Raw genomic sequence first — 24,443 nt, forward strand, 5'->3', positions numbered from 1 at the left:
TTAAATTGTACTTGGAAGAATATTTACTATTGGCACCTTAACACTTTGACTGTTGATCTGTTATTAGTTCTAAAAAGTTTTTATTCCATAAGCAAAAGAAATTTAACCTTAAAAATTGTAGTAATATTTTATATAAATCCTTTGAGAAGCTAAGTTTATAAACTTAGCTCCTCTACATTGTTCAGCAATCAGCCTTGGCAAGAACATAAAAAAATAAGAGCACATGACAAGCAAACACAGGTCCAACAAGAGTGAACGAGATAGCACAATTGAAGGAGAAATTTGTACATTGTGCTTGGTGCAAAATTAATCCATAACTGGATCATTTCTTATACATTTTGTGATGTATAAGTATTGCACATATAGCCAGCACAATCGGAAGATGTAATTACGGAAGCTGCTCCTGCGATGGCGTTCATCAGCGTTGCTTAGTTTTGTGGATTGGTGTAACTTTGTTGATGGCTTTGATAGCAAGCATCATGCAAGTTTGAAATCCATCAATTCGCAAACGACCCGCGATAAAATCCTGTTCCGGAATATGATTGAAAAGCTCCCAGTAGACTTCCGATAAAACGATCAATCCCGCTCCGACTTTGCATCACTATTTTAGATGACTGAGCAATAATTCACCATTTGATGGAACAAAGTGTCGCGTATGCTACGAAGAAAGTTAGTTACGCATCGGTTTGTCTATTATTAAGGGTAGAACTTGAAATTCGTAACTTCCATCCATCGCCTGGTCTTTAGTGTTCTGGGATCACAACAGAGGAAAGCATCCCCGAAATAAACTGGTAAGTGTGTTGTATTATATTGTTGCGTAGCATTCTTCGTTTGCCTTCGTAGATGGTTATGATGAAAGCTGGAGCAACAGCATATGAATAATATGAATCATTTCTTTTTACCTGGTTGCCACAAAATTGTCCAGTGTCATACTGTGCGAGTATCATCGTTAACGGCAAAATGAGTGGTCCCATTTTTGGAAGCGGCAACACGGTCGGTGGTAGTTCCGGTGGGAACAGACATCTCGTGGAGTTCCGTGCTGGTCGGATGAATATGGTTAACAAGATGGTGCATCCTGATAATCGCAAAGGATTGGTCTATGTGTATCAAGCGGAGGACGGTTTGATACACTTCTGCTGGAAAGATCGTACAACTGGAACAGTTGAAGATGATTTGATCCTCTTCCCGGACGACTGCGAGTTTAAAAAACTCGAATATGTGAAGAATGGACGAGTGTTTGTGTTGAAATTCAAATCATCCAGCCGCAAGCTGTTTTTCTGGATGCAAGAACCTAAAACAGATCGCGACGAGGAATGGTGCCGTCGAATCAATGAGGTGATCAATAATCCACCTTCGGGCAACACCATCGGTTCTGGAGGTAGAAACGGAAGCAGTGACAATGGAGACTTGCAGTATATGTTGAACAACATGTCACAGCAGCAGATAATGCAATTGTTCGGCGGTGTTGGTCAGATGGGCGGATTGAGCAGTCTTCTTGGATCAATGACGTAAGTGAAAACTTCAAATTTAGAGTTGCGGATGTTGCGCAAAGCATTTTACGTCACATTCAAGTATTGTAATGTTTTTGTTTTATTTTAGTCGATCATCTTCCGGTAATTCAAGCAGCCGAACCAGCGCCGCTTCTCCATCGAATCGCAGTAATCTATCGGGAGCTAACAATACCGGCGGTTCAACCTCTACTCCAAACGCGGCACTTAATGCACCTTCTACGCCACGCGCTCCGAAAAAAACCTCCAGCAGCTCGAAAACGAGTGCTACAACCGCGTCCACTGGCTCTTCATCGAGCACTCCAAATTCACGTGCTACTGGAAGTACCGATTCATCAGCTACAGACGGTGGTGCCAGAATTTTGCTGTCTGATCTACAAAACTACTTATCTGGCATCAACACTTCTGGTATTGCTGGAGCTGGTCAGCATCGTAATATCGATCTTGCTTCTGCCGTGAACACAGACACGCTCACCTCGATCATTGCCGACCAAGAAAAGGTAGATGCGTTAGTGGAACACCTACCTCAACTGGAGGGTGACGATGACAAAAAGGAACAACTGAAGGAAACAATATCATCACCGCAATTCCATCAGGCGTTATCCATGTTTTCTAATGCTCTACAATCCGGGCAGCTGGGACCTGTCGTTTCGCAATTTAAGCTTAACGAAGAAGCTGTGGCTGCAGCAAATGCAGGGGATTTGGAACAGTTTGTGAAAGCATTGGAAAACATTGATAGAGTTCAGTCCGAGAGCACAGGCTCTGTAAGTGGTAAGCAATCTGCTGTACCGACCGCAACTGGTGGTGAACAACAGAAAACGAAGGAAGAAAACGGGCATCGCAAGGGAGATAAGAAAGACCAAGACGATGAGATGGCAGGATAAAAATGGTCTGTCTACAGGCGAACAGAAAACAGGCGATTGCTTTACTCATCTTTTAACCATTTTCGTGTTTTAATCTTTTTCAAACTATCTACTAATGAAATCGGAAATAAATATGTCGCGATGAGTTTGATTACTTAGGCTGATGGACATAAGATGTTCTGTTGTTTTGGCATTTTGAAGTTTGAAGTAAATCACTTTGCATATAATCACAATCAACTTCTTGGCGTAACGACCATCGTCAGGCCTGCCTGCCCGTTAGCTTAATAGGTGTCTTGATCATGCCAAACCTCTTTTTAAGGGCTTACCAGACTGTTTCCCTTTGTGTACGTGGATAGTCAGTCCTTTCGTACATTGGAGGGTCCGGTCTCGGTTGATTTCGATCCCACGCCGCCGATATGGTGAGCCGCGATCCCGGTAGACGCGAACCCCCACAACCACAATTGAGTAAACAAATTATTAATTTTTTGGTGTTTGTAGCACACTATAAATGTAATGAACCATATTTGAACTGATAATTCTTTTTATTGTATCAGATCGTCCATCAATACCTTATCCATACGATGGAACAGCTAATGAACATTAGTTATCAAATAACGTCGAATTGGATTTCTAAATATTACATTAGTTCTTTCTTTGAAGCAACATATTTACCAAATCTTGCAACATAGATAAAACAACCAAACCTTACACATTCCTTTCAATGTTTCTCATGAAACTTAATGTTGTGCATTTTTCTTCGTCGCGAAAATCCTAGAGAAGGTTCACTTCAAGAAATTAATGTTGTCCAAGGCTGATTTTCATATGCAAGGAACCCCCTTATGGAATGGAATCAAAGTACAGTTGATAAATGTACTTTACATTTCGGATACAATCCATTCTTGTAAAGAATTTGTAGGTATTTAAATGCTTTGTTATATTACAACGTGTTAGGCAAATACATTGGCCAATTTGAGGTGTCAGCTTGAAAGAATAACCAAAATCAACAGATTTTAGGTGTTCGTTCTAGGATTGGTTCGTTGCCTTCTAATACGTAGCATTCACAAAAGTCGGAATATTCGTCACACTGTTCAGTGTTAATCGACGACCTGATCAGTATGCGTATGGCTCGTACCTAGAAATATTAAAATCTAACGATCTTCCTTTCATAATAACAATGTCTGCCCAAATTTAAGTTCATACATACTTTTTCAAATTCACACAGGTTTATTATCATGATGACAGCATAAATTTACGGAAATGTATGATGTTTAGGCAATCCTTAAAGCTACATTGAGGACGCTAGTCTTCTTTTAATGCAATTTTTACACCTCTACTACTGCTTACAACGCTTTCAACGCTAACAGTGAAATAAGCTTTATAAATAAACAGAAATAACGCGACATGCAGGGCAACCACAGCGCTCACTGCGGAGTAAATGTTGCTGGTCACGTTTGAAAGTTGTAGTAATCCATCAAAGAGCCATTGTTTGGAGGCGAAAAATGTTAACACTGGGACCACGATTATTAGAATGCAATAAAAGAATACAGTCTTGAAGGTGCGATACTCAGCTCGTTGTTCCTGATACAAAGATAAAGTATATTTAATAATTTACTGCACTGGTAACACTTGGATTAGTAGCTGATTTAATGCTTTACCTCCTTTGAAATTGTGTGTTTATTCTGTTTTGATTTAGACATAGTTATAAACTGTACCAAAACTGTGTTTTAGCAGAAAATAGAGATAGTTCACAAAAACTTGTGATAAATGTTATAATCTAAACTGTACTCGTGACCGTCGGTACTGCAATGGCCATGGCAAGTAGTGTTGGTCAAATCGGGTTCGGAAGATTCGAAGATTCCCTAGACGGATTCAAAAGACTCGAATCCCACCTACAGCGGATGAGCGAACATTTTTTGCCACGCATGTGTTATAAACGCACAGTCACGTTGTCAAAAGAGTTCTTTTTTGAGGTGTACCCAAGATAACTTGAACTAACCTTGTTAACCCCTGGTCACAGCTTTACGCCAGGTCTTGCGTTTGCGTTTTTGAAATGACAAACGAACACAGTTTTCTTCTCCAAAAAATACTTTAAGTTTTGAAAATACCACTTATCTGAGTATACAATCTCATTACAGACGTTGCCAGCCAACTTTGTCTCGAAAGCGGGTGATTTTGTCTCTAACGCACGTTATTTTAAAATAGCTCTTCAAGTGTTGTCTCTAAAGCATGCCCGGTTGACAGAAATTGACATTGTTGCTGGTACTATGTAGTTCCAGCAAGAGTCCCAGCAATCTGCCATGGAAAAACTTGCTGGTACTACATGACAGCTGCAAAAAATTAGAATTTTTGTCAACCGGGTGTGGTATTGAAATAGCTCATCGACTGTTGTCTCTAACTCATTTCATTGCGTCTCTAACTCATCTGGCTATGTCTCTAAAGCATTTGGGTTTGTCTCAAGTCAAAAACTAGGGATTAAACAAAGTAATTGTAGTTATGTTGCATTTTTAAACTCCACTACACTGCGCCCAAAATGATAGCCTCACCTAGTTTTTTTTCTATGCAGGGCGAATACCGAGCATATATTTTTTTTCAAAAAATACACATTTATTTGTAGGTATACAATGAGTACTTTGCATAAATATTGCTGAAGAAAACGAATGGACAACCCAAGGAGAACCTTGCTGCACTTTCCTACCAAAGGTATACATGCCTACCAAAAAGAACCTTGCCAAATGTATTTTTGGTAGGCATGGACTCCTCATAACCTACCAATAATTTTTTTTGGGAGGCACCGCAGTGGAAAGAGGTACTGGCTGTCAAATCTTTGTTTGTTTACTGTTTACTTTGCAAGTCTGGCCAACTAGCAAGCATTCGACCGTGTTTTTACCAGCGTATTCGTTGTTTCATTAGTTGTTAGATTTTTCTTATAGCCGTTGTTATCGGGTGTAACATAGTATCGCTGGCCAGTGTTCGATGGATCGCTTGGATCGACCGACTCGGGGTGGTTAACCGGGGCCGGGTTAACTCGCACCAGACAGTAAGTACGTGTATAAGAACCCACAGCAGAGTTCTTACTGATGATGATTTTTCCGCGCTTTTCACACATTTCAGTGTCTCGACAAGGAGGAAGAAGCGGCTTCAAGTGAACATCAACGCGTTCTACGTCCCGGTTGACGGAAATTCAAATTTTCTGCTGCTGTCATGTACTTCCAGCAAGAGTCCCAGCAACCTCCCAGCAAGTCAAAATTTGATGGATCGCCCATGTATTGCCGCACACATTTGCATTGGTTTGCTTGGTGGTGTGGGTGAGACTAGCTCGCGTGTAGGTGTGTGTGTGTATATGGTATATTCTACGAATGTGATATTTTCTGCTACCCGCAGAATGCTGCGGTGAAATCAAAACATTTGTTTTTTGAGAATTGAGTCATCGGATGTTTATTTTTCGGATATTTGCGATCACACTGTTTTCTGACTTACCAGTGTAGACTTCCGGCTTCTGCAGTGGACTTGCCGTCCCAGAAAGATCCAATTCTTAACTGCATATGCGATCCAGCTCATGCACCATTCGACGCATTCTTTAGCTTTGCTTTTCATTCCTAAAAGTAAAAAAAGTTAGAATGTTACTGATTTAAATTACCTAGATTTCCATCATTTTCATAAGTTTATTAGTTTGTTCTTACCTCAACAGTATTAATGGCACGATCATAACACTTGATGCTCAATGGTCTTGCGCCTGCACTCTGAGATTGCTATGGCCAGAATGCGCAAATACATGATGCTCTGGTCACTCCAACAAGAAACACACTCACATATCTCAAATACTATTCGTACGTAAGTACGTGCGTATACGCGTATAACGACACAGTAAGCATTTGGCGATAGTTTGGTGTTGCATGGTTGCAAAGGATAGAATATGCATAGGACGCATTCGCACCTTTTCTCACCCCGCGTCCACACGGCATAGTAGCGTAGCGATTTTGACACTCCGTCGTAGTGAAAATGTTGGTCGAGAGGCTTTAGCCACGGCCATAAAAAATAGTTGAGACTACGACGGAGTGTCAAAATCGCTACGCTACGATGCCGTGTGGACGCGGGGTCACCCTAAGAAAACGACCAACGCACACATTCTCATTTCTAATCATAGAGCTAAGGGGGGGAGAAACACAGATTTTTGGATGCGGGGACCCAAAATCAGGGTGAACTGACATTTGTCGTCAACCGGGTATCTTCTTCCGTTCGCTGGGTAATCTTGACTGTCAAAACCAAGATCATTAAATACTGAATAGGTGACTTTTTAGGAGGCATTCTTTTAGAAATTGGCGACCGCAAAGTGATTGCTATCCAGGTGGGTTCATCCCGAACAAATCGCATTGATTTTTTTAGAAAAATAAAGGAAAAATTTGACAATCGTTCCGGGTTTTGTTTATGTTTCCAATTTGTCAGGTGTTGTTTCCAAAGTTCTTTCCGATAGCGTAAGAATACCGTATTTATCCTGTTCAGCTGTTTTTTGCAAAAATAACTCATGGAATGGGAAAAAATGCGATATAATGAAGATATTGTCGTTTTAACAAACACGTTTCGTGTAGCATTGTAACAACAAAGTGTTAACATATGTGCCTTTGGACGACCTAACCGCATTACCCATCTCGTCCAACCTCATTTACAAGATGACTTTGCAATATATCGTAGATGGAACTGTTTCCTCAGTAAAGTTGTGGCTAATGAGGGCAGAGTCTTCCGGTAACCGTATCAACTGGAAACAAAACAAAACCAGGAACGATTGTCAAAAATTAATTTCAAAATGGCTGCCACGGTCTTTGAGCTCACCTCCCTTAGGACCCACCTTGGGCGACCGTGGCTTTTGACAGCATGGTGATAAACAGCATAAAATGTAAACAACTATGCGAGTAAAGAGAAGGTACGTGAGTTGAAACTTCGATACATTTCGTCGAAACAACGGTGACCCACTACGGCCGACGGCTTCTTAAATATTTTCCATGCGAACAAAACGAAAGCAATTGAAGAATCGGTTTGTTTGGTCCTCGAGCGTTGTTGTTTGTTTATCTTCTAAGGACGATTCCCGCCAAATTTGAGTATCAGCATACTGTCAAAAGCTATTTTTCGATTTTTGGCAGTGTAGACGTCAAAAAGCTCTACATTCCGCTACCTTATATAGTGTGTATTTATCTTGGTCAAAACCAAAAGACGCCATTGACCTAGTGTTCTTTACAATTAGATTTTCATTGATTTCTAGTCTGACCCATAATCCTTCGAAAATGAATCGTTTTGAATATTGCCAGGCTCGACTAACCGAAGATGAAACTTTCGTTGCAAAAGATCGCAATATAAAATTATATGATGGCGACGAAAAAGTAAGCACCTTAAAATTATCCTTGAAATATCTATGTGAATGATAAGTTAAACCTAATAATCCATGTATACAATATTTGGATGTATGATTGAACTTGGCCTGGTATGGTTAAAAAGTACATAAAATCTTTAACGTAGAACTTAATGGAAGTGAAAAGGGCAAAATTCTGTTTACAACTCTTGCGTTTCTTTTTTCAGACAAACTTCGAGGATGGAGAGATTGTTTTAACCAGCCACAGAATGCTTTGGGGTCGCAATGGAGATATTGCCCGCGGGGGAAATGCTTTAGCGCTAAAACTGAGCTATGTGAGCTCTGTGAATGAAGAAGAAGCTAGTTCGATGTTGTTCGGAAAGAAAAAGAGAACGATCTTACGGTTGAGCCCGAATGCGCCCGATAAGAAACCAGGTCCAATGGATCATAGTAGTGCATCTTTTGTCAAAATTTCTGGACGTAATGGTGTAAGCCCTGCTTTCGTTCAAGCACTTCACGCGACCATCAACACTCGAATTTGGGAAGCTGGGATACAATCTAACCAAGCAGGAACATCGGAAGCTCCTAGTACAGATCCGACTCGTCGTAAATTACGCACTGGAATAATGGGAATCGAACGAAATTTGGCCGAAAAGCAAAAGCAAACCGATGAAAGCATCTCCCTTGCCTTTCAAGACCTCAGCAAACTGATGATAATGGCCAAAGATATAGTCGCTGTCACGAAGATGGTCAGTATCAAGATTCGTGAGCGAAATGGCGAAATTTCGGAAGATGAAACAGTGCGGTTTAAGACATATTTGATGAGTCTAGGAATAAACGACCCTGTAACGAGAGATAGCACAAGAAGCAACTCGGAATACTTCCTAAAGCTTTCACAGCAGCTATGTGAGATGCTTTTAGATCCTATTACGGAAGCCGGCGGAATGATGTCTCTGGCTGATGTTTACTGCCGCGTAAATCGGGCACGTGGGTTGGAGCTGCTTTCCCCAGAAGATTTATTGGAAGCTTGCAAACTGCTCTCAGCACCCATAACTCTTCGATGTTTTCCTAGCGGTGCGATAGTTTTGCAACTTGAGTCCCATGATGACGAATTGATAGCGCAACGAACATTACAATTGGTTGAAATGCAAATTTCTCTTAGTGCCGATGAATTAGCTCGTTTGGAAAGTATATCACTAATTCTAGCGCGGGAGCGTTTACTAACTGCGGAGGCATTAGGAAAATTATGTCGTGATGACTCGATTGCTGGATTACGTTTTTACTCTAATAAATTTTTTTATTAATCACTCTTCTTTGCACCTTTATTTCAAAGATTACATCTCGAAACACTTAACGTTGCTGCTAAATAGCAGCATAGTCTTTTGCAATCGCCCAGTCTGCATCAAAATTGAGTATCCGCAAATTATGATCGGTGACGATGAACAGCAGACTGCAATCAGCAGCAATGCTATAAACTGGTGAGTAATTCCTATTTTTCTTTGAAGGAAAATACATTTGAATGCAGCGTTTTGGAACGCGCAAATCATAAAGATTTGTACGGTAGTGATATTTCAAACCACAGTGAACTGCATACGATCCATTATAATTTAAACAGTAAATCGATGCATTATATGGATCTGACCAGCAGGCTTCATCATTCCCTGTTCGCGTATCAATGAGGCGTAAAGTAGTGTCGAAGTTTCCAGAGAGAATACAATTGTCGTCCTTCCATAGCACATCATAAACTGCCATCGTTTTTGAGTTCAACTTTGTAATCGTGCAGCTATAATAAAGAATAAAAACAACCATGTATACAAGTTTAATGCTTAAAATTTTCCGATTACCTGCATAGATCTATTAACTGTAGTGCTTCATGTTTACTACTGTGAAATTTTCCAGCCGCTAACCGGTCACTGTTTAGTTTAATTGTTTCATACGGTTCCGCGTAAGAGTAGTTGAGTTGTAGCAAGGGGCCTTCACCATCATCGAGTATATCCAGCTTTTCATTGGAACAACGTAGTATGTAGGTAGATTGGTTTTTCGTGGTAACAGCGTAGACATTTCCATGTAAGTCTACCGCCGTTATGATATCATTCGATATTCGTTGAATCACATGATGCTGGGTTGAACGATCATAAACCACAACGTTGCCATCCATACGGCCAGCGAAAAAAGAACTATTTTCTCTTGCCAAACTGGAAATATCCGAATCGCGGATATCACCAATCACCCAGCTGCTTCTGGTATCTATCAAATATCGGTCTTTAGTTCTTCGATGAGCCTGTAGACGGCCCCCATGGGTCATGTAGAGCCAATCCTTATCAATTGTCATCTGGGATATATACATGATATTGTGATGAAAGTATGTGCGCTCTTCATAACGTCCATTGCACCAATTTTCGTCTATTTTCACACGCTTTCGAGGTGTGTATCTATTAGGACTTAAATTTATTCCATTGCCATTGCCAGCTACAAGCGCATGAATGCATTTTTTAGGGAGAACAAATTGCTGAATAATCCGCTTAAATTTCCGGCACACCAGCATACAGTTATCAAGATCAGGAACGGCAAGATATAAAAACACGTGTCCCAAGGAATATTCATCTAAATCGCAGAGCGTGGTACTTAGAAACACAGGGATGGCTTCAGTGACAACACACATTATCGTTCCAATAATGATATGTTGCTATACTTCGTTAGCCGTTTATTACGAGCGATACGTACGTGAGAAAAAACTGTGTAGAAAACGCTTTGTTTACTTTTCTTAAATTTTGACATAAGTTTCAAGACCATCAAGACCGGCAAATCGGAGGCTGTGGTAATAGGAAGATCAGTAAAAAGAGAGGTCGGGTCAAATCTATTTTCCGCTCCGCCATTGTTGTGACAGTTGGTTGAAAAAGTGTTTACAAATATTCTGGTAGTATATGGGAGCAAAAAACTCTCAAGCGAAATAGGTAATAGGTGGGTTCATTCCTTCTTCTTCGGCTTCTTTCGTTATACGAGTCGGGGTATATCTTCCTACGCTAATTCGAACAATTTGATCCCTTGCTCGTAATCAGAGGCGTTCTGTCCGAACTCCTATGAAGGGGCTCTACCTTTAGAACCGGGCTGACTTGAGCTCCAGCTCGGCGTCACCATGCGGCGGAGATAACCTTACTTTTCATTAACTATTGAGGGTATTTCAATTGGGAGGACCGAAACGACACGAACTGTCAGATTCCTCGCCGCGGTCCCATACAAAAGGTAAACAACACTTTGAAAAAAGATAAAAAATGGTGGAAGCAAGAGCGAATGCGAGATTAGAGCGAGAGATTCGGGCACTGGCTGAAAATTTTAGACTGGGATGTATGTAACAGTTCCAGTTCGGCGTCACATCAGAGCGGATGGTTAGCAGTGCACGAGGTTCCTGAAAGGGTTAGCTGAAAAGTAAGGTTATCTTAGGCACGGCCGCGTGGTGTCGCCGAGCTGGAGCTCAAGTCAGAGAAATCCTAGCCGACGCACATCTCGTGCTGTTTGAGTAATCAAGCGGATCACGAGTTTCGTGCGATCTGACAAACGGAAGGAAATATTCCTTTCGTTACGGCGGGTGAACAGCCGCATTTTGACTGCTCACTAGCGTGGTTGGCTAGCAGTGCTCCTGGCCGCATGGTGGCAGTCAAAAGGCGACGCCTACAGAAAATCGAAAACCACAGAAAATCAGGACATATGGCCTTTAGTTGCCAGTCCTTAACCTAAAGAGGTCTATGTCTCCAGGTTAGCTTGCGAAGGCCCAGGAAGCTGGATTCAATAGCCGTACTGGAGTAAATCCTCGACGAAGTGAAGAAGAAGAAGAAGAGGGATGTATGTAATTTTCGCCCACTAGAAAAGAGCTCAATTAGGCTGAGTGAGGGTATTTTGGCCCACGTATGTAATTTTGGCCCACTAGAAAGTAGATCAATTATTTCCATGATTTCAAATAAAAATGCCCCCTAACATTTTTTTTAGTGGTGAGGTCAATTTATTCTTGTTAAATACCAAATTTGGAGGCGAAGCATCAATATTTTTCGAGAAAATCGCTTAAAACTACGAAGCTGTCGCTTTTTCAAAAAATCATGCTGTCAGCAGATAGTTCGCCCACCTTGAGATATAAGGAACCTCTGCGTAAAAAATTCTGAAGTATTGTTTTTTTAAAGCTTTAAGTGTTTTTAGGAATTTTATATATTTCAACAAGTACTAGAAAAGAAAATGTGGCACCATAACACATTCCTAAAAGCAAGCGAGATCAGAGTTTTAAATAGACTATTAGCAGGCCATGAACATAGCAACTTTTGGCTCAACATAATGAAAATAGTGGAAGACGGAAACTGTGATATATGTGAAACTCCAAAGACAGCTCGACATATGGTATTTCATTGCAAAAAATTTAAAATTGACCGACAAAAAGATGGCATAAGTGAAGATAAATTTGAAGCAAGTTTTAAGAAGAAGGACACACGGTATATGACACAGTAAGCATTTGGCGATAGTTTGGTGTTGCATGGTTGCAAAGGATAGAATATACATAGGACGCATTCGCACCTTTTCTCTCCCCAAGAAAACAACCAACGCACACATTCTCATTTCTAATCATAGAGTTGAGGGGGGGAGAAGTACAGATTTTTGGATGCGGGGACCCAAAATCAGGGTGAACTGACATTTGTCGTCAACCGGGTTGGGTGATAAACCCCGTTACCAGAATGAAAAAGCTGGTAAGCCAACAACCAACAGAAAAGGTAGTCGACCCTACAGACAGATAGTATAAACAGAAAACACAAACAGTGATGAATATCAAGGTGTATAAATTAGAAGGTGAAGTTAACAAAATGATAAGCCACAAGTGACATTCTATGGATGAGCACAAACATAATAAGTTACCACACAGAAAAAAAAGATATATGGCCTTAGCAGCCGGTCCTTTAACATTAATAGAGGTCTATGTCACCAGATTAGCTTGCGAACGCCCAGGAAGCTGGATTCAATAGCCCTACTGGTGTAAATCCTCGACGAAGAAGAAGAAGAAGAAGAAGAGTGTTTTTAGGAATCATCAAAACGTTACTTGAATTTTTGGAGTACGAGAAATAATTTTAATTTCTATGCAAAAGTGGGCCAAAAAAAATGCAAGGAAATCTGGTTTGGAACTGACAAGAAATTGCTGCCCGGTTGACAAAAATTCAAATTTTTTGCAGCTGTCATGTAGTACCAGCAAGTTTTTCCATGGCAGATTGCTGGGACTCTTGCTCGAACTACATAGTACCAGCAACAATGTCAATTTCTGTCAACCGGTTGTGACTCATTATTCTGACAGATGATTGTCAGACACCATGTAGACCAAGAACAGTTTAGTTTGGTTCGATAAAGGGCTATTGCTAGCCGCCATTTTGTTTATCTTTGACTGTCCCATGACGAATATCTCCCACTAGGCAAAAACTTGCATGCAAACTCCTAATTTGGTGTCACCTCGATTTCGCCCATACCAAATTTAGAAGTTAGGAAAAGTTTTAATGAGAAGAAAACCATCAAAAAACAATTATCAATGGATAGTTTTATAAAAAAATTGTAAGTTTTCAACACATCATGCAACATTTGTGAAGCAAATATAATAGATTAGGTATGAATTATTATTTCAATGCATATTTAGTTTACATTTTTTATTGTATGTACGTATTTTGATTTATAATTACGATTGGGCACTATACGTGTGAAAAGAACACCTAGCTTGAGCTGTTTACATAATTTCTTCTACCATGTTTATGTTTTAACTCTTTATTATGAAGTATAAACGATATGACAGAGGAAATCCGCAATACGTGAAAATTCGATATACGCGATTGCGTTCGGTCCCAAACATTCGCGTACTGCGGGGACCAACTGTACCACTTATATGAGCATACAATCTCATTAAAGTCTACTAGGAACAATATTTACTGTTGACATATAAAAACGCGAGAGTCTGTGGCAAGAATCAAACTCGTTTGATTTTTAAGTACAGAAACCGCAAGGTCTTGCGTCTGCGGTGACAGCCCATGACAGCTCCTATCTCTCCCATGGGAAAAAAACGCAACCGCATGCGGTGGCGCAAAGCTGTGACCAGGGGTTGACCCTTCTCTGTAAATTCCAAGCAAGATGATTAAATACTGAATAGGTGACTTTTTAGGAGGTATATTTTTAGAAAATGGCGACCGTGGCTTTTGACAGCATGGTGATAAACAGCATAAAATGTAAACAACTATGCGAGTAAAGAGAAGGTACGTGAGTTGAAACTTCGATACATTTCGTCGAAACAACGGTGACCCACTACGGCCGACGGCTTCTTAAATATTTTCCATGCGAACAAAACGAAAGCAATTGAAGAATCGGTTTGATTGGTCCTCGAGCGTTGTTGTTTGTTTATCTTCTAAGGACGATTCCCGCCAAATTTGAGTATCAGCATACTGTCAAAAGCTATTTTTCGAGTTTTTGCAGTGTAGACGTCAAAATGCTCTACATTCCGCTACCTTATATAGTGTGTATTTATCTTGATTCCAAGATGGCGCTGTGCTGAGCTGTCAAATTGCTCCATATGAACCAACCTTGAGAGTAACCTAGCCTTGTGCTCAATATACTTTCAAGATGGCTAGGTGTTAACATAGTTTATTTCGACAAACCTTTAACCTTGATGTGCATTTAGTGTTTTGATGTTCAGTCATATTTACTCGTGAAATCACAATGGCACCACCGCACGTGCACATGCTGTTGGATCAATTACCGACTTATTTTGATTCGTCAACATCGATTGAACTCGTTGATCATCTTTGTAACAAACTGAAGGAATCGGGAAAAGCTCAAGGTGTAAGCGCTTTAGTCCGGAGCAACAATGAAAGTGATGATGAAGAAAATAGCAACGAAAGCCACCAACAAACTGTATCCGGACGGAATTTTATGGATATGCCTATGATTCAAAAATCCACACAAGCACCTGATTTACTTGACTTAATGCACGATATTATTCGAGAAGTGGAAAATTTGCGCATCAGAGCTGGCATTTTTGATCAGTACGACAATTGGCAGTACCTAACAAAAAAACTAGACATGGATCAGTTCCTTGCGTTTATCTACGGATTAGTAAGCCTTGCAGAATATGATCCTACCAAAGTTACCCATCGTAGGCTAGCTTTAAGTGCTGCAAGACTTTATATTGTGCTTCTGAGTACACCAGGTCAAAAACAAACAATAGCATTTAATGAATACGTGCTGTCGAAAACCTTCGATGTTTTTCAAGTGATCAGACAGCTTCGCGATCCAAAATATTCGGAAAAATTCAATGTACGCGCATTTTCCACAGCTGAGGAAAATCGGTTGCTTTTGGATTACATACCGCTGTTAGACGATGTACAATTGCTACTTCGTTGCATGACTCTAAAAAATTGTGAATCCACCAAAATTCAAATGATTAAGTCAATGACAAGTCTAATTACTTTCTGTGCTAAACATGCGTGGAATCGTGTAGAGGCTGAGCAGTTGGTAGATAAAATTTATTCAACGATGAGTGTAATGTGTCTTCCAGAGCATGATGCTCATGACAATTGTTCCACCAACATAAGCATGATTCTGAATAAAACAGCTGTATTGTACACAGTAGAGTTTAAATGCGCCCCTGAAGCATTTCAGGTGTACAATTTCTTCATACGATTGCTTGAACAATACCCCAAAGATACGGCTGAGGTGTTGACCAACTTTATTAAATCCGTCCTAACAAACACGCCCAAAGTGTTTCAGCGTCCTGATAGTTTTGCTTACCTTTTGGATATCGCGGTAAAATATGAATTGGCAATATTTAGTAAATGCAATGTTTCGATAGTGGATTATTTGAAAGCGATTGAGACAAATGTCGAGAGCAGTACTCGAATAAATATTATAGAACTGGTCAGCAGGCTAGCTACGGTGGATTGCATTGTTGACTGGGAACTATTTCAGTCAGAGATATCAAAAGTGCCGCGTGAAATTGAGATGATTCGAATTTTGTATAACAAACTTCTTGAAAAGTCAAACACGGTAAAGCAAAAAGCCTTTCAATGTCTGCTACGAATGTTACAAAATGGCAACAAAATCATCAAGGAAATTTTTCACAGTGCTTTCTATCGACCAAATGCGGATGAAGACGAAATAAACTATCTAATATTAAATGACGTGGAAGAATTGTATCAAACAGCAGAACTTGAATTAGGGATATCGAGAAATGTACTAAAATTTAAAAAACAGTCCACTAACAACACTACATCTAATAAAGTGGCTAATACAAGCAGAACTTTGCAAGTTCCTATAGCAGCCGCTTCGCATATTGAAGGTTTAGAAATTATTAATGACATTCTTAAATTATTGCCTAACATAATACATGAAGCAACACTTTCTCCCATGTCTGCCATCCGACGAGTAGCTCTGTCTTGTTTGGAGTGCATTTTGGAGCTAGATCGAAATAGAATAGATGATCCCGTGTTCGAGAGCATCATTATAAAGCTGGCGAAAGATCCCGTCATGCTGATGCGACGCACAACTTTAAATGTATTGAATAAATTGATAGGCCTGTATCCAAATTACCTTCCTCTTATCAAATTGTGGTCCAAATGCCTGTTGTTTTTTATGGACGACGTAGATCAAAAACTCAAGGAATCCGCTATGGAAAGTTTGAAAACAAATGTGTTTGACAACATGTGCCGTTTCGAAGACTCATCCACTGGGAAAATTTTTACGCCATGGATGATTGTGAGAGCAATACTTGTTCTTGGAAAGATAAATGTGCTCAAAGCTGCTGTCGAATCCTGGATACAGAAATCAATACTCACGTAAGTGTCGTCGTCAAATAAATTGATACTGGGAATAGATTATAATCTCAAATATTTAATTTTTGCCATTTTAGGCCAACAAATTTAAGCATCATAGAATCACACATCTTCACGGTAAACTGCAGCGAAGCATGGATAATACTATCCATTATTGCTTGCAAAATGAAATCTCGCAATCCAGACGTGGTTATAAAAACAATGTGCGATATTCTGCAGCAAGATACGGTAAACGTTCACAATTTATCGCTATGTTAAGAGCTTAAAATAGATATCAGTGCGACCGTGCCCTCAGTATACAACGAGTCTAACTCGGGGTCCACACTGCACCGTGACGTCCCGTTTCAAAAGTAGCCCAATTTCGGCAGAACAATCGCGCAAGCCAAGCGCGACAGAGGTAGGAGAGTATGTGGAAATATGTATCACATTGGGGCGCAAACTCGGCTAAAATTTTGTATTGAATTTTGAGGTAGTAATGCATGATATTTGCTTAGCTACGTATTTTATGCACCCTGAGTGAGTTTGGCGCTTCTATATTTAAAATTCATTGAGAAAACAAAATTAAAAAAACAACGACGATATTTTGGCCCGCCGTAGGAAGTATATATTTCTACATCATCTCCTACTTGTTGAAGAGCAGTTTGTTTACGTTTCGGCACCCGAAAAAACTTTGGTAAAAATATCAATTAAAACGGTGTTTGATAACTGAATTACATTTGTGAAGGATAAAAATAAGTAGTACAACGAAAACTCCGATGTTTCGTGAAGAATATTGCTCGTTTTGTACGCGTTTGTGATTCTTCTTCTTCTTCTTTCGCTATGCGAGTCGGGGTATATCCTCCTACGCTAAGTCGAACGTTTGTTCCCTTACTCGTAATCAGAGGCGTACCGACTCTGTCCGAACTCCTATGAAGGGGCTTGTCCTTTAGGACCGGCTGTAAAAGCCATATGTCTACCCGCCGTCCACGGGAGGGATAATTCCTTCCGTTGTCAGGACACAAGAACTCGTGGTCCGCTTGATTTACTCAAACAGCACGAGATGTGCGGCAGCTAGGATTTGTCTGACCTGAGCTCCAGCTCGGCGTGACCACGCGGTCGTGCCGTAACCTTACTTTTCCGCTAACCCTTTCAGGAAACTTGTACACTGCTAACCCCCGCTCTGATTCACTACCGAACTGGAACTGGCGTTTGTGATTCGGTTTGTTTACGTTTTGTCCAGCTGTCGGTTTGTTTACGTTTCGAATTGACATTTGACAAGAGCTAGCGCGACGCCGCGTTTTTCGCTGTTTCTACACTAGCGCGATTTGTGCGACATTTTTTTTGTATGGAGTTCGGGCGCCTGTCAGGCGACGTCACGGTTCGTGACGGGACGTCGCGCTGTAGTGTGGACCCCGAGTATCACGCTTTCCAGACTGCACCGTCGCGTAACGCGACGTCGCCTGACAGGCGCTGAACTCCATGCAAAACCGTGTAACTCGGGGTCCACACTACAGCGCGACGTCCCGTCACAAAACGCGACGTCACCTGACAGGCGGTAGAACTCCATACAAAAAAAAGTCGCACAATTCACGCTAGTGTAGAAACAGCGAAAAACGCGACGTCGCGCTAGCCCTTGTCAAATGTCAATTCGAAACGAAAACAAGCCGACAGCTGGACAAAACGTAAACAAACCGAATCACAAACGCGAACAAAACGAGCAATATTCTCCAGTTTCAGTTCGGCAGTGAATCAGAGCGGAGGTTAGCAGTGCAGTTCCTGAAAGGGTTAGCGGAAAAGTAAGGTTACGGCACGACCGCGTGGTCACGCCGAGCTGGAGCTCAGGTCAGAAAAATCCTAGCTGCCGCACATCTCGTTCTGTTTGAGTCAATCAAGCGGACCACGAGTTCTTGTGTCCTGACAACGGAAGGAATTATCCCTCCCGTGGCCGGCGGGTGGACATATGGCTATTATTAGCCGGTCCTAAAGGACGAGCCCCTTCATAGGAGTTCGGACAGAGTCGGTACGCCTCTGATTACGAGTAAGGGAACAAACGTTCGACTTAGCGTAGGAGGATATACCCCGACTCGCATAGCGAAAGAAGAAGAAGAAGCAATATTCTCCACGAAACATCGGATTTTTCGTTGTACTACTTATTTCTAGGCTTCACAAATGTAATTCAGTTATGAAACTCAGGTTTTATTGATAATTTTACCAAAGTGTTTTCAGGTGCCGAAACGTAAAAAAACTGCTCTCAATAAGTAGGAGATGCCGGAGAAATATATACCTCCTACGGCGGGGCAAAATATCGTCGATGGTTGTTTTAGGTGGTTTTCTCAGTGAATTTCATATGTAGAAGTGCCAAACTCACTCAGGGTGCATAAAATACGTAGCTAAAGAAATATCATTCATTACTATCTCAAAATTCAACAAAATATTTTAGCCGAGTTTGCGCCCCAATTTGATACATATTTCCACATACTCCCCTACCTCTGTCGCGCTTGGCTTGCGCGATTGTTCTGCCGAAACTGGGCTACTTTTGAAACGGGACGTCGCGCTGCAGTGTGGACCCCGAGTAATGCAAATGCTTGTAGATTTTTCCCCTACACTGTATCGCTAGATTGGATCACAGAATTAGCCCGTTCACCTTTCTAGTGCTCTTACGTTAATATTCTCTTTTCCTTTCAGTACAATTCTCCAATATGCCTACAATACATACTTTCTGTTATAAAATCTTGGCTGACTGATTTTACTCGTGCTGGGTTAAACCATTTATTTAAAATTTTAAGTGATTTACTGCGAACTGGAAGCACCAACATTTCTTTAGTTAGTGACATATACAGCTTGTGTTGCATGATCAAAGAGAAATCAGATGGTACTGTCAGCGAAAATTGGATTACTAGCATACGTGACAGTAGCGCAGAATATCTTCTACACTATCATTCGCATTACGCCAGTATGCACATGACAAATGAGCGTTATCTTATTAGTTTACTTGTTTACACGGAATCATCAACAGACCTTAATGATAAACCAGATCAAAACATATTAAACATATTGCAGAAATATCTATCACTAATTGCATCAAATGAAAAGTTGTGTAAGTAAACATATTAAACCATAGTTTGCATTATTTTTGATACATTTGTTTCGTTCTGCGTTGCAGTGTCCATGCAGACTGATCAAAATAGGAAAATCAATGTAACAATAATCGTGCTGGCTAGATTTGGTTTACGCGATGGAGCGGTGGCTTCAACAGTTGTTGCAGATTTCAACAAGATACTGTTGTTCAAAAATATAAATGAAAGCATTATATGCACATTGATCACAGCTTTCTCAGATCTTTGCAAGCGGTAATACTGCGGTTTCCGAAGAGACAAAGGATGTCGCTTTTCATAATTCAACTTTTATTCGTTGTAGGCACACATCTTTGGTGGATTCGTCAATTAAAACGGTCATTGGGCAGTTAAGCTCTAGTTATTTGACCGTGCGGAGTGTGGCCTTAAATAATCTAAATGAATTAATTCTACAGGATTATGTTAAAATGCGTGGTGGTGTGTTACTGAACATACTTAAATTAATTATTGATGAAGATGAACAGATTGCCGCTCAAGCACTCTACGTCATTCAGCAGTACGTCCATTCAAAAAATGAAAATATGTTGAAAGTTTCCTTGCTGGAATGTGTATACGCCTTCAATAACTATTTGGTAAGTATTGTTTTGAGATGTTGCTGCAAAGTATTTTGTTTTACAGTAAAAAAACTTTCTATATATCTTTCTTCTAACTGCCGTTTCTGAAGCAATATGCAGAAAGAGACATGTTTCCGGCTTCTGAATTCTCATGCGAAACATGCGATTTAGCAGGCAGCTCGGAGGATTCATTACGAAAACGATGTGCGATCTACGATTTTTTCGCAGAAAATATAGATGACAGCAGTTTGCTTAAACTTTTAAAGAATGTGAATAAAATTCATCACCAGCTATCAAAAGGAAAATATGTTGAATGTTCACAAGGTGTTGCAACGCTCCTTGATTTACTTTATGTATTCACAATGATGTGTAAAGCCTATGAACGTGACAAATTAAAAATGTCAAAGATCGGAAACACGAGGAACGAAGAAGATACAATAGAACACCAAGAAGATGGACCATCTGCTTCAAAAAAGTTAAAAACTGCCCAGGCTCAAATTGATAAAGAAATTGTAAGTATGGCGGATAGTCATCACTGCTTCTACTATGTTTTAATGATGTGGTATTGCTAAAGAATGGCATAAGTAACAATCGTTCATTCATTATTAAATGAAGAGCGATCGTACTACCTAAATAATGTTTATGTAGATTTTAACACAAATTTATCATCGTTTAATTAATTATGTGTGGGAATGTCGTAGAAACAGTTCTGTATATAAATGTATGTTACCGCAAGTTGTGTTACTGCACAAATTACTATCATAGACACGATTTTATGTGTTCAATCAAGAGCAAAGACAGAGCATAACTTTAGTATATGATCTGGGATGTATGTAAATTTTATACTCTGAAAGCCTCAGCACGGAGTTCGATCGATTCCGATCACTAATAGTTATCAAACTAATATTTATGTCTCAAGTGCATGCAACCTAATAAAACGTGATAAAACATGATAAAACCTAATTCTATATATTTAAATAATCTCAAATGAGTTAGTTTGGAAATATTTACTAATGCTTTTTGTTTTAATTTTCTAGGCGACAACTACGGAGAAAATGATTGCCATTTATTACAGTTTCCAACAAGAGGTGCTTAACTATATTCAAAAAGTTGAACCAGACAAAACAGAAGCTGCAAATCATCGATTAAATGAATTTGCTACTGCAATTGCTAGAAACTTTCGTTCTTTGGTAGAATTTGCCAAACCAATGAATTTCTGGAGGGCACTGATGAAAGCAACGGATGATAAACAAGATCTCAAACAAAATTCGAGTAAAAGAAAAGATTTAAAAAGAGGTTTAAACACAGAAATAAACAACCTCGGTTCCGATGAAGAAGAGTATATGCAAGATGCAAATGATATCGGTATTGAAATTCTACACGACATTTAAATTGGCAGGAAATTTATTTCATACAAGCTGACCCAACGAACTTCGCTTCGTCTCATTTTAATAATACGCTAATAATGGAATAATAAAATATTGGAACTCAAGGAAGCCCAATAGATTCATAGGTGCATGATGATGTCGACACATAACAATACCATCTTTAAGCAGATCAGGTAAATCTCGGTATATCAAGCAAGTCCAAAGAATGTTTTGAAATTCCACTGAATTTCACGGCTTCGTTTTCATTTTCAACATGCTCAATTAATTTGTATGAGCACAATGGTCCAGCTGGAGTCATTAGCATTAGGCAGCCAAAATTGTAAATCTGGCAAATAGCAGGAGAAATTTGTCCTTTTCTAAATCCTAGCTATCCTGTAGAAAAAACGTTTACGGCTCTGAACAGATTTGCAGGAACACTCGCATATATGTAGTCAATTTTTCAATATTTGAAAAGCTCACGTTTCAATTCACGATACATTACGCGTAATGTACCCGCGGGATCTTTCGGGAATGGGGGTCCGCGACAGCCGAGCGGTAGCGCCGGGGCTCACCACCTCGACGGCGTGGTTTCGAATCCCAACCGAGACCGGACCCTCCCCTGTACGAGAGGACTGACTATCCACGTACACATAGGGTAAAAAGTTTCGTAAGCCCTTAACGGGGCAGGCATGACCAAACAAGGTTGTGGAGGTTTGGTGGTTTAACACGTTGACTGCCATGGCTATCATTTTTGATAGCCAATGATGTTTCCTGGGGGCCATGGCTATCAGTTTTGATAGCCACCTACCATGATTTTTGAAGTACTATATCTTTGAAATGACAACTCTTACCTACAAATCCTTTGGTAGTTACATAGTTTCATCTCCTGTCTAGCTTAATTTGTGGTTGATTTTAAAATAACTGTGGTATCAAAAAAGTTACAAGCTGTTTTAGTGGAAGGTTTTTGTTTATTGAATCACATGTGAATCGCTTTGTCTCTTTAGCTAAATGTCATTGCGTGTCTATTGGGTGAATGAGACGGATGCAGTCGCGCTGCTAAAACGTAAGCCGGTTATTGGAGAAATCTTGAGGCGCTATATATTTAATAATAACGTTAATAGAAATAAACAATATGGTTTTAAAGGCAAAACACCAGAAAAATATCAATTGCCGAGCTGTGTGTGTGCGCTTCGAGCACCTGTGCACTTCCCAGCAGGCCATGGCTATCAAAAATGATAGTGAGCGATATTGCATGAAGAAAAAGTTTGACCTGCAGGTAAACACGACCAAAATAAGCGTGGCAGTCAACGTGTTAAAGGTTCGGTGTTACGCTTGACGCGTTTCCCTCGACGGGTGGCACTTTTACCGACGAAGGAGCTAATAGGCGAGTTGTCGTTTATCGAATACTCACTTTATTGGTCATCTGTTTAAGCTTATATAGTCATTCATAACCTAGTTACAGTTGGTTTTTTGCCCGGTTTACTGATTTACTTGGTCGGCATTTTGTCCGGCTCCTATCGACCGTCCTACTGGCGATGCGCCTCGTCGGCGGTTTCGCGTCCGTCGGCGAAACCGCCTTTTCAGACCCTACTGGCTGACCTACTGGCGATGCGCCTCGTCGATGGTTTTGCTTCCGTTGGCGACATCCCCACCCCCGTAAATCCGCGTAGAGGAGTTACAATTCGTATTCTTCGGGGGCTCTAAAGGGTGGTGGTTTTAAGGTGCGCTTGGCTCGTGCTTTTAATTTAATTATTATCATTGTCGTTATAAGTACAGCGCCGATCATAGCCGAGGTCACTGATATTATTACTATCTTCGAAATGCCTTTAGTGTTTTCGGTTTGCTTTTGTATTAGATTAGACAGGTAGGCCTGAGATTTGAAATTCGTTCTGAAGACTTCGCTTTTGATGCTATACGTTAGGCTGATTTCTACTCTATTTATCCGGAGGAGACAAGTAACAATAATTTTTCCATTTTGCTGCCCGAATTGATTTTCTGGGTTTCTTTTTGGGGACGATAGCTTCAAGTTCGGCAGCTCTATCTTTAATGGCTTGTATGTCTATACGACGTTTTCTTCCCCAATGTGGAAATGTCTTGTTTTCCCTATCTTTAGTATTATTGTTTTCTTGCGTTGTTTTGTTTTCTTCTTCACCCCTTTGAACGTCTAGGATGGCTAATTTTACTGTAGGCTTCGTAACCTCTAGGTCTCCAACTCTAATGCGTGCGGATCTAATCTGTCTGTCTTTCCCAGGGAATACTTCGCAGACTATTCCCTTGACCCACTTCCCCTTTTTCTGTTCGTCCGGGAAGGTAACATCTTTACCTACTGTTAGTGGTTTTGATGGGCTGCCCCGTTTCTCTCGTTCGGAGAGTTTCGGTAGATATTCAGTTACCCACCGTTTCCACGGTTTTCTCGCCAAAATAAGGTTAGTTACATGGTGCATTTTTGGAAGTATGATCGGCATTTTTGCATCGTACTTCAGAAACTCTATGCGTTCCTGTCTGCGTTTGGATCTAAGTACCCCTTTTTCGTCTATTATGGGATTGAGCCTGCGAATGGAACTGCGGCTATTGATCGCGTTTCCTAAGGAAAGCTGAGTCATTTCGGTTGTATACTTTTCCCACTGGGCCTTCTTTAGGAGAAGCATTTCGGCCCTGTCCAGCTCTGATACGGATTACTGTAGAAAATGCGGTACCTGTGGCTTTTGCCTTTAGCCATTCGATGTATTTTAGTCCTATGGCTAGTGATCGTTTCAGTCGATTCCAATTTGAACACCAGTCGGTGTTGATGACACTCCAGTCAGTTTTTTCTAGTGTCTTCGTAGTGTGCACTGGCTTGGTCTCTTTTGACGTGACAACTTCG

The 24,443-nt window shown here is 40.5% G+C and overlaps 4 protein-coding genes and 1 long non-coding RNA gene across 5 annotated transcripts in view; 4 read left to right on the forward strand and 1 right to left on the reverse strand.

The window, feature by feature from the left end:
* Window positions 1-616: 616 nt before the first annotated feature.
* Window positions 617-2,546, forward strand: LOC131262538 (proteasomal ubiquitin receptor ADRM1 homolog). The gene is made up of 3 exons (XM_058264572.1): window positions 617-791; window positions 926-1,508; window positions 1,600-2,546. The coding sequence occupies exons 2-3, from the start codon at window positions 961-963 to the stop codon at window positions 2,390-2,392; spliced, it is 1,341 nt and encodes a 446-aa protein (XP_058120555.1). The 5' UTR covers window positions 617-791; window positions 926-960; the 3' UTR covers window positions 2,393-2,546.
* Window positions 2,547-5,092: 2,546 nt separating this feature from the next.
* Window positions 5,093-24,443, forward strand: part of LOC131262568 (uncharacterized) — a 174,424-nt gene continuing 155,073 nt past the window's right edge. The window contains exon 1 of the long non-coding RNA XR_009178228.1: window positions 5,093-5,177. This is a non-coding gene — a long non-coding RNA (uncharacterized LOC131262568). The remainder of the gene's footprint in view (window positions 5,178-24,443) is intronic.
* LOC131262543 (vacuolar protein-sorting-associated protein 36) lies at window positions 7,609-9,017 on the forward strand. The gene is made up of 2 exons (XM_058264577.1): window positions 7,609-7,743; window positions 7,940-9,017. Exons 1-2 carry the CDS (start codon window positions 7,648-7,650, stop codon window positions 9,014-9,016), a joined length of 1,173 nt encoding a protein of 390 aa, XP_058120560.1. The 5' UTR covers window positions 7,609-7,647; the 3' UTR covers window position 9,017.
* LOC131262541 (F-box/WD repeat-containing protein 4) lies at window positions 8,991-10,448 on the reverse strand. Its single transcript, XM_058264575.1, has 2 exons — window positions 9,557-10,448; window positions 8,991-9,495 (listed from the first exon to the last, which is right to left on the reverse strand). Exons 1-2 carry the CDS (start codon window positions 10,372-10,374, stop codon window positions 9,075-9,077), a joined length of 1,239 nt encoding a protein of 412 aa, XP_058120558.1. The 5' UTR covers window positions 10,375-10,448; the 3' UTR covers window positions 8,991-9,074.
* Window positions 14,365-21,703, forward strand: LOC131262509 (condensin-2 complex subunit D3). Its single transcript, XM_058264531.1, has 7 exons — window positions 14,365-16,549; window positions 16,624-16,774; window positions 19,211-19,622; window positions 19,689-19,875; window positions 19,943-20,231; window positions 20,324-20,725; window positions 21,251-21,703. The coding sequence occupies exons 1-7, from the start codon at window positions 14,436-14,438 to the stop codon at window positions 21,602-21,604; spliced, it is 3,909 nt and encodes a 1,302-aa protein (XP_058120514.1). The 5' UTR covers window positions 14,365-14,435; the 3' UTR covers window positions 21,605-21,703.

The sequence above is a fragment of the Anopheles coustani genome, chromosome 2, assembly GCF_943734705.1.
Source record: "Anopheles coustani chromosome 2, idAnoCousDA_361_x.2, whole genome shotgun sequence".
Lineage (NCBI taxonomy): Eukaryota > Metazoa > Arthropoda > Insecta > Diptera > Culicidae > Anopheles > Anopheles coustani.

Excerpts from the sequence above, each read along its gene's own strand:
- LOC131262538 (XM_058264572.1), top strand. The coding sequence starts at position 961 with ATGAGTGGTCCCATTTTTGGAAGCGGCAACACGGTCGGTGGTAGTTCC. Across the intron at positions 1,509-1,599 it reads AGTCTTCTTGGATCAATGAC|TCGATCATCTTCCGGTAATT; the intron begins GTAAGTGAAAAC and ends GTTTTATTTTAG.
- LOC131262543 (XM_058264577.1), top strand. The coding sequence starts at position 7,648 with ATGAATCGTTTTGAATATTGCCAGGCTCGACTAACCGAAGATGAAACT. Across the intron at positions 7,744-7,939 it reads TATATGATGGCGACGAAAAA|ACAAACTTCGAGGATGGAGA; the intron begins GTAAGCACCTTA and ends TTCTTTTTTCAG.
- LOC131262541 (XM_058264575.1), bottom strand. The coding sequence starts at position 10,374 with ATGTGTGTTGTCACTGAAGCCATCCCTGTGTTTCTAAGTACCACGCTC. Across the intron at positions 9,496-9,556 it reads CAGTTAATAGATCTATGCAG|CTGCACGATTACAAAGTTGA; the intron begins GTAATCGGAAAA and ends TCTTTATTATAG.
- LOC131262509 (XM_058264531.1), top strand. The coding sequence starts at position 14,436 with ATGGCACCACCGCACGTGCACATGCTGTTGGATCAATTACCGACTTAT. Across the intron at positions 16,775-19,210 it reads ATATTCTGCAGCAAGATACG|TACAATTCTCCAATATGCCT; the intron begins GTAAACGTTCAC and ends TTTTCCTTTCAG. Across the intron at positions 19,623-19,688 it reads TGCATCAAATGAAAAGTTGT|TGTCCATGCAGACTGATCAA; the intron begins GTAAGTAAACAT and ends TCTGCGTTGCAG.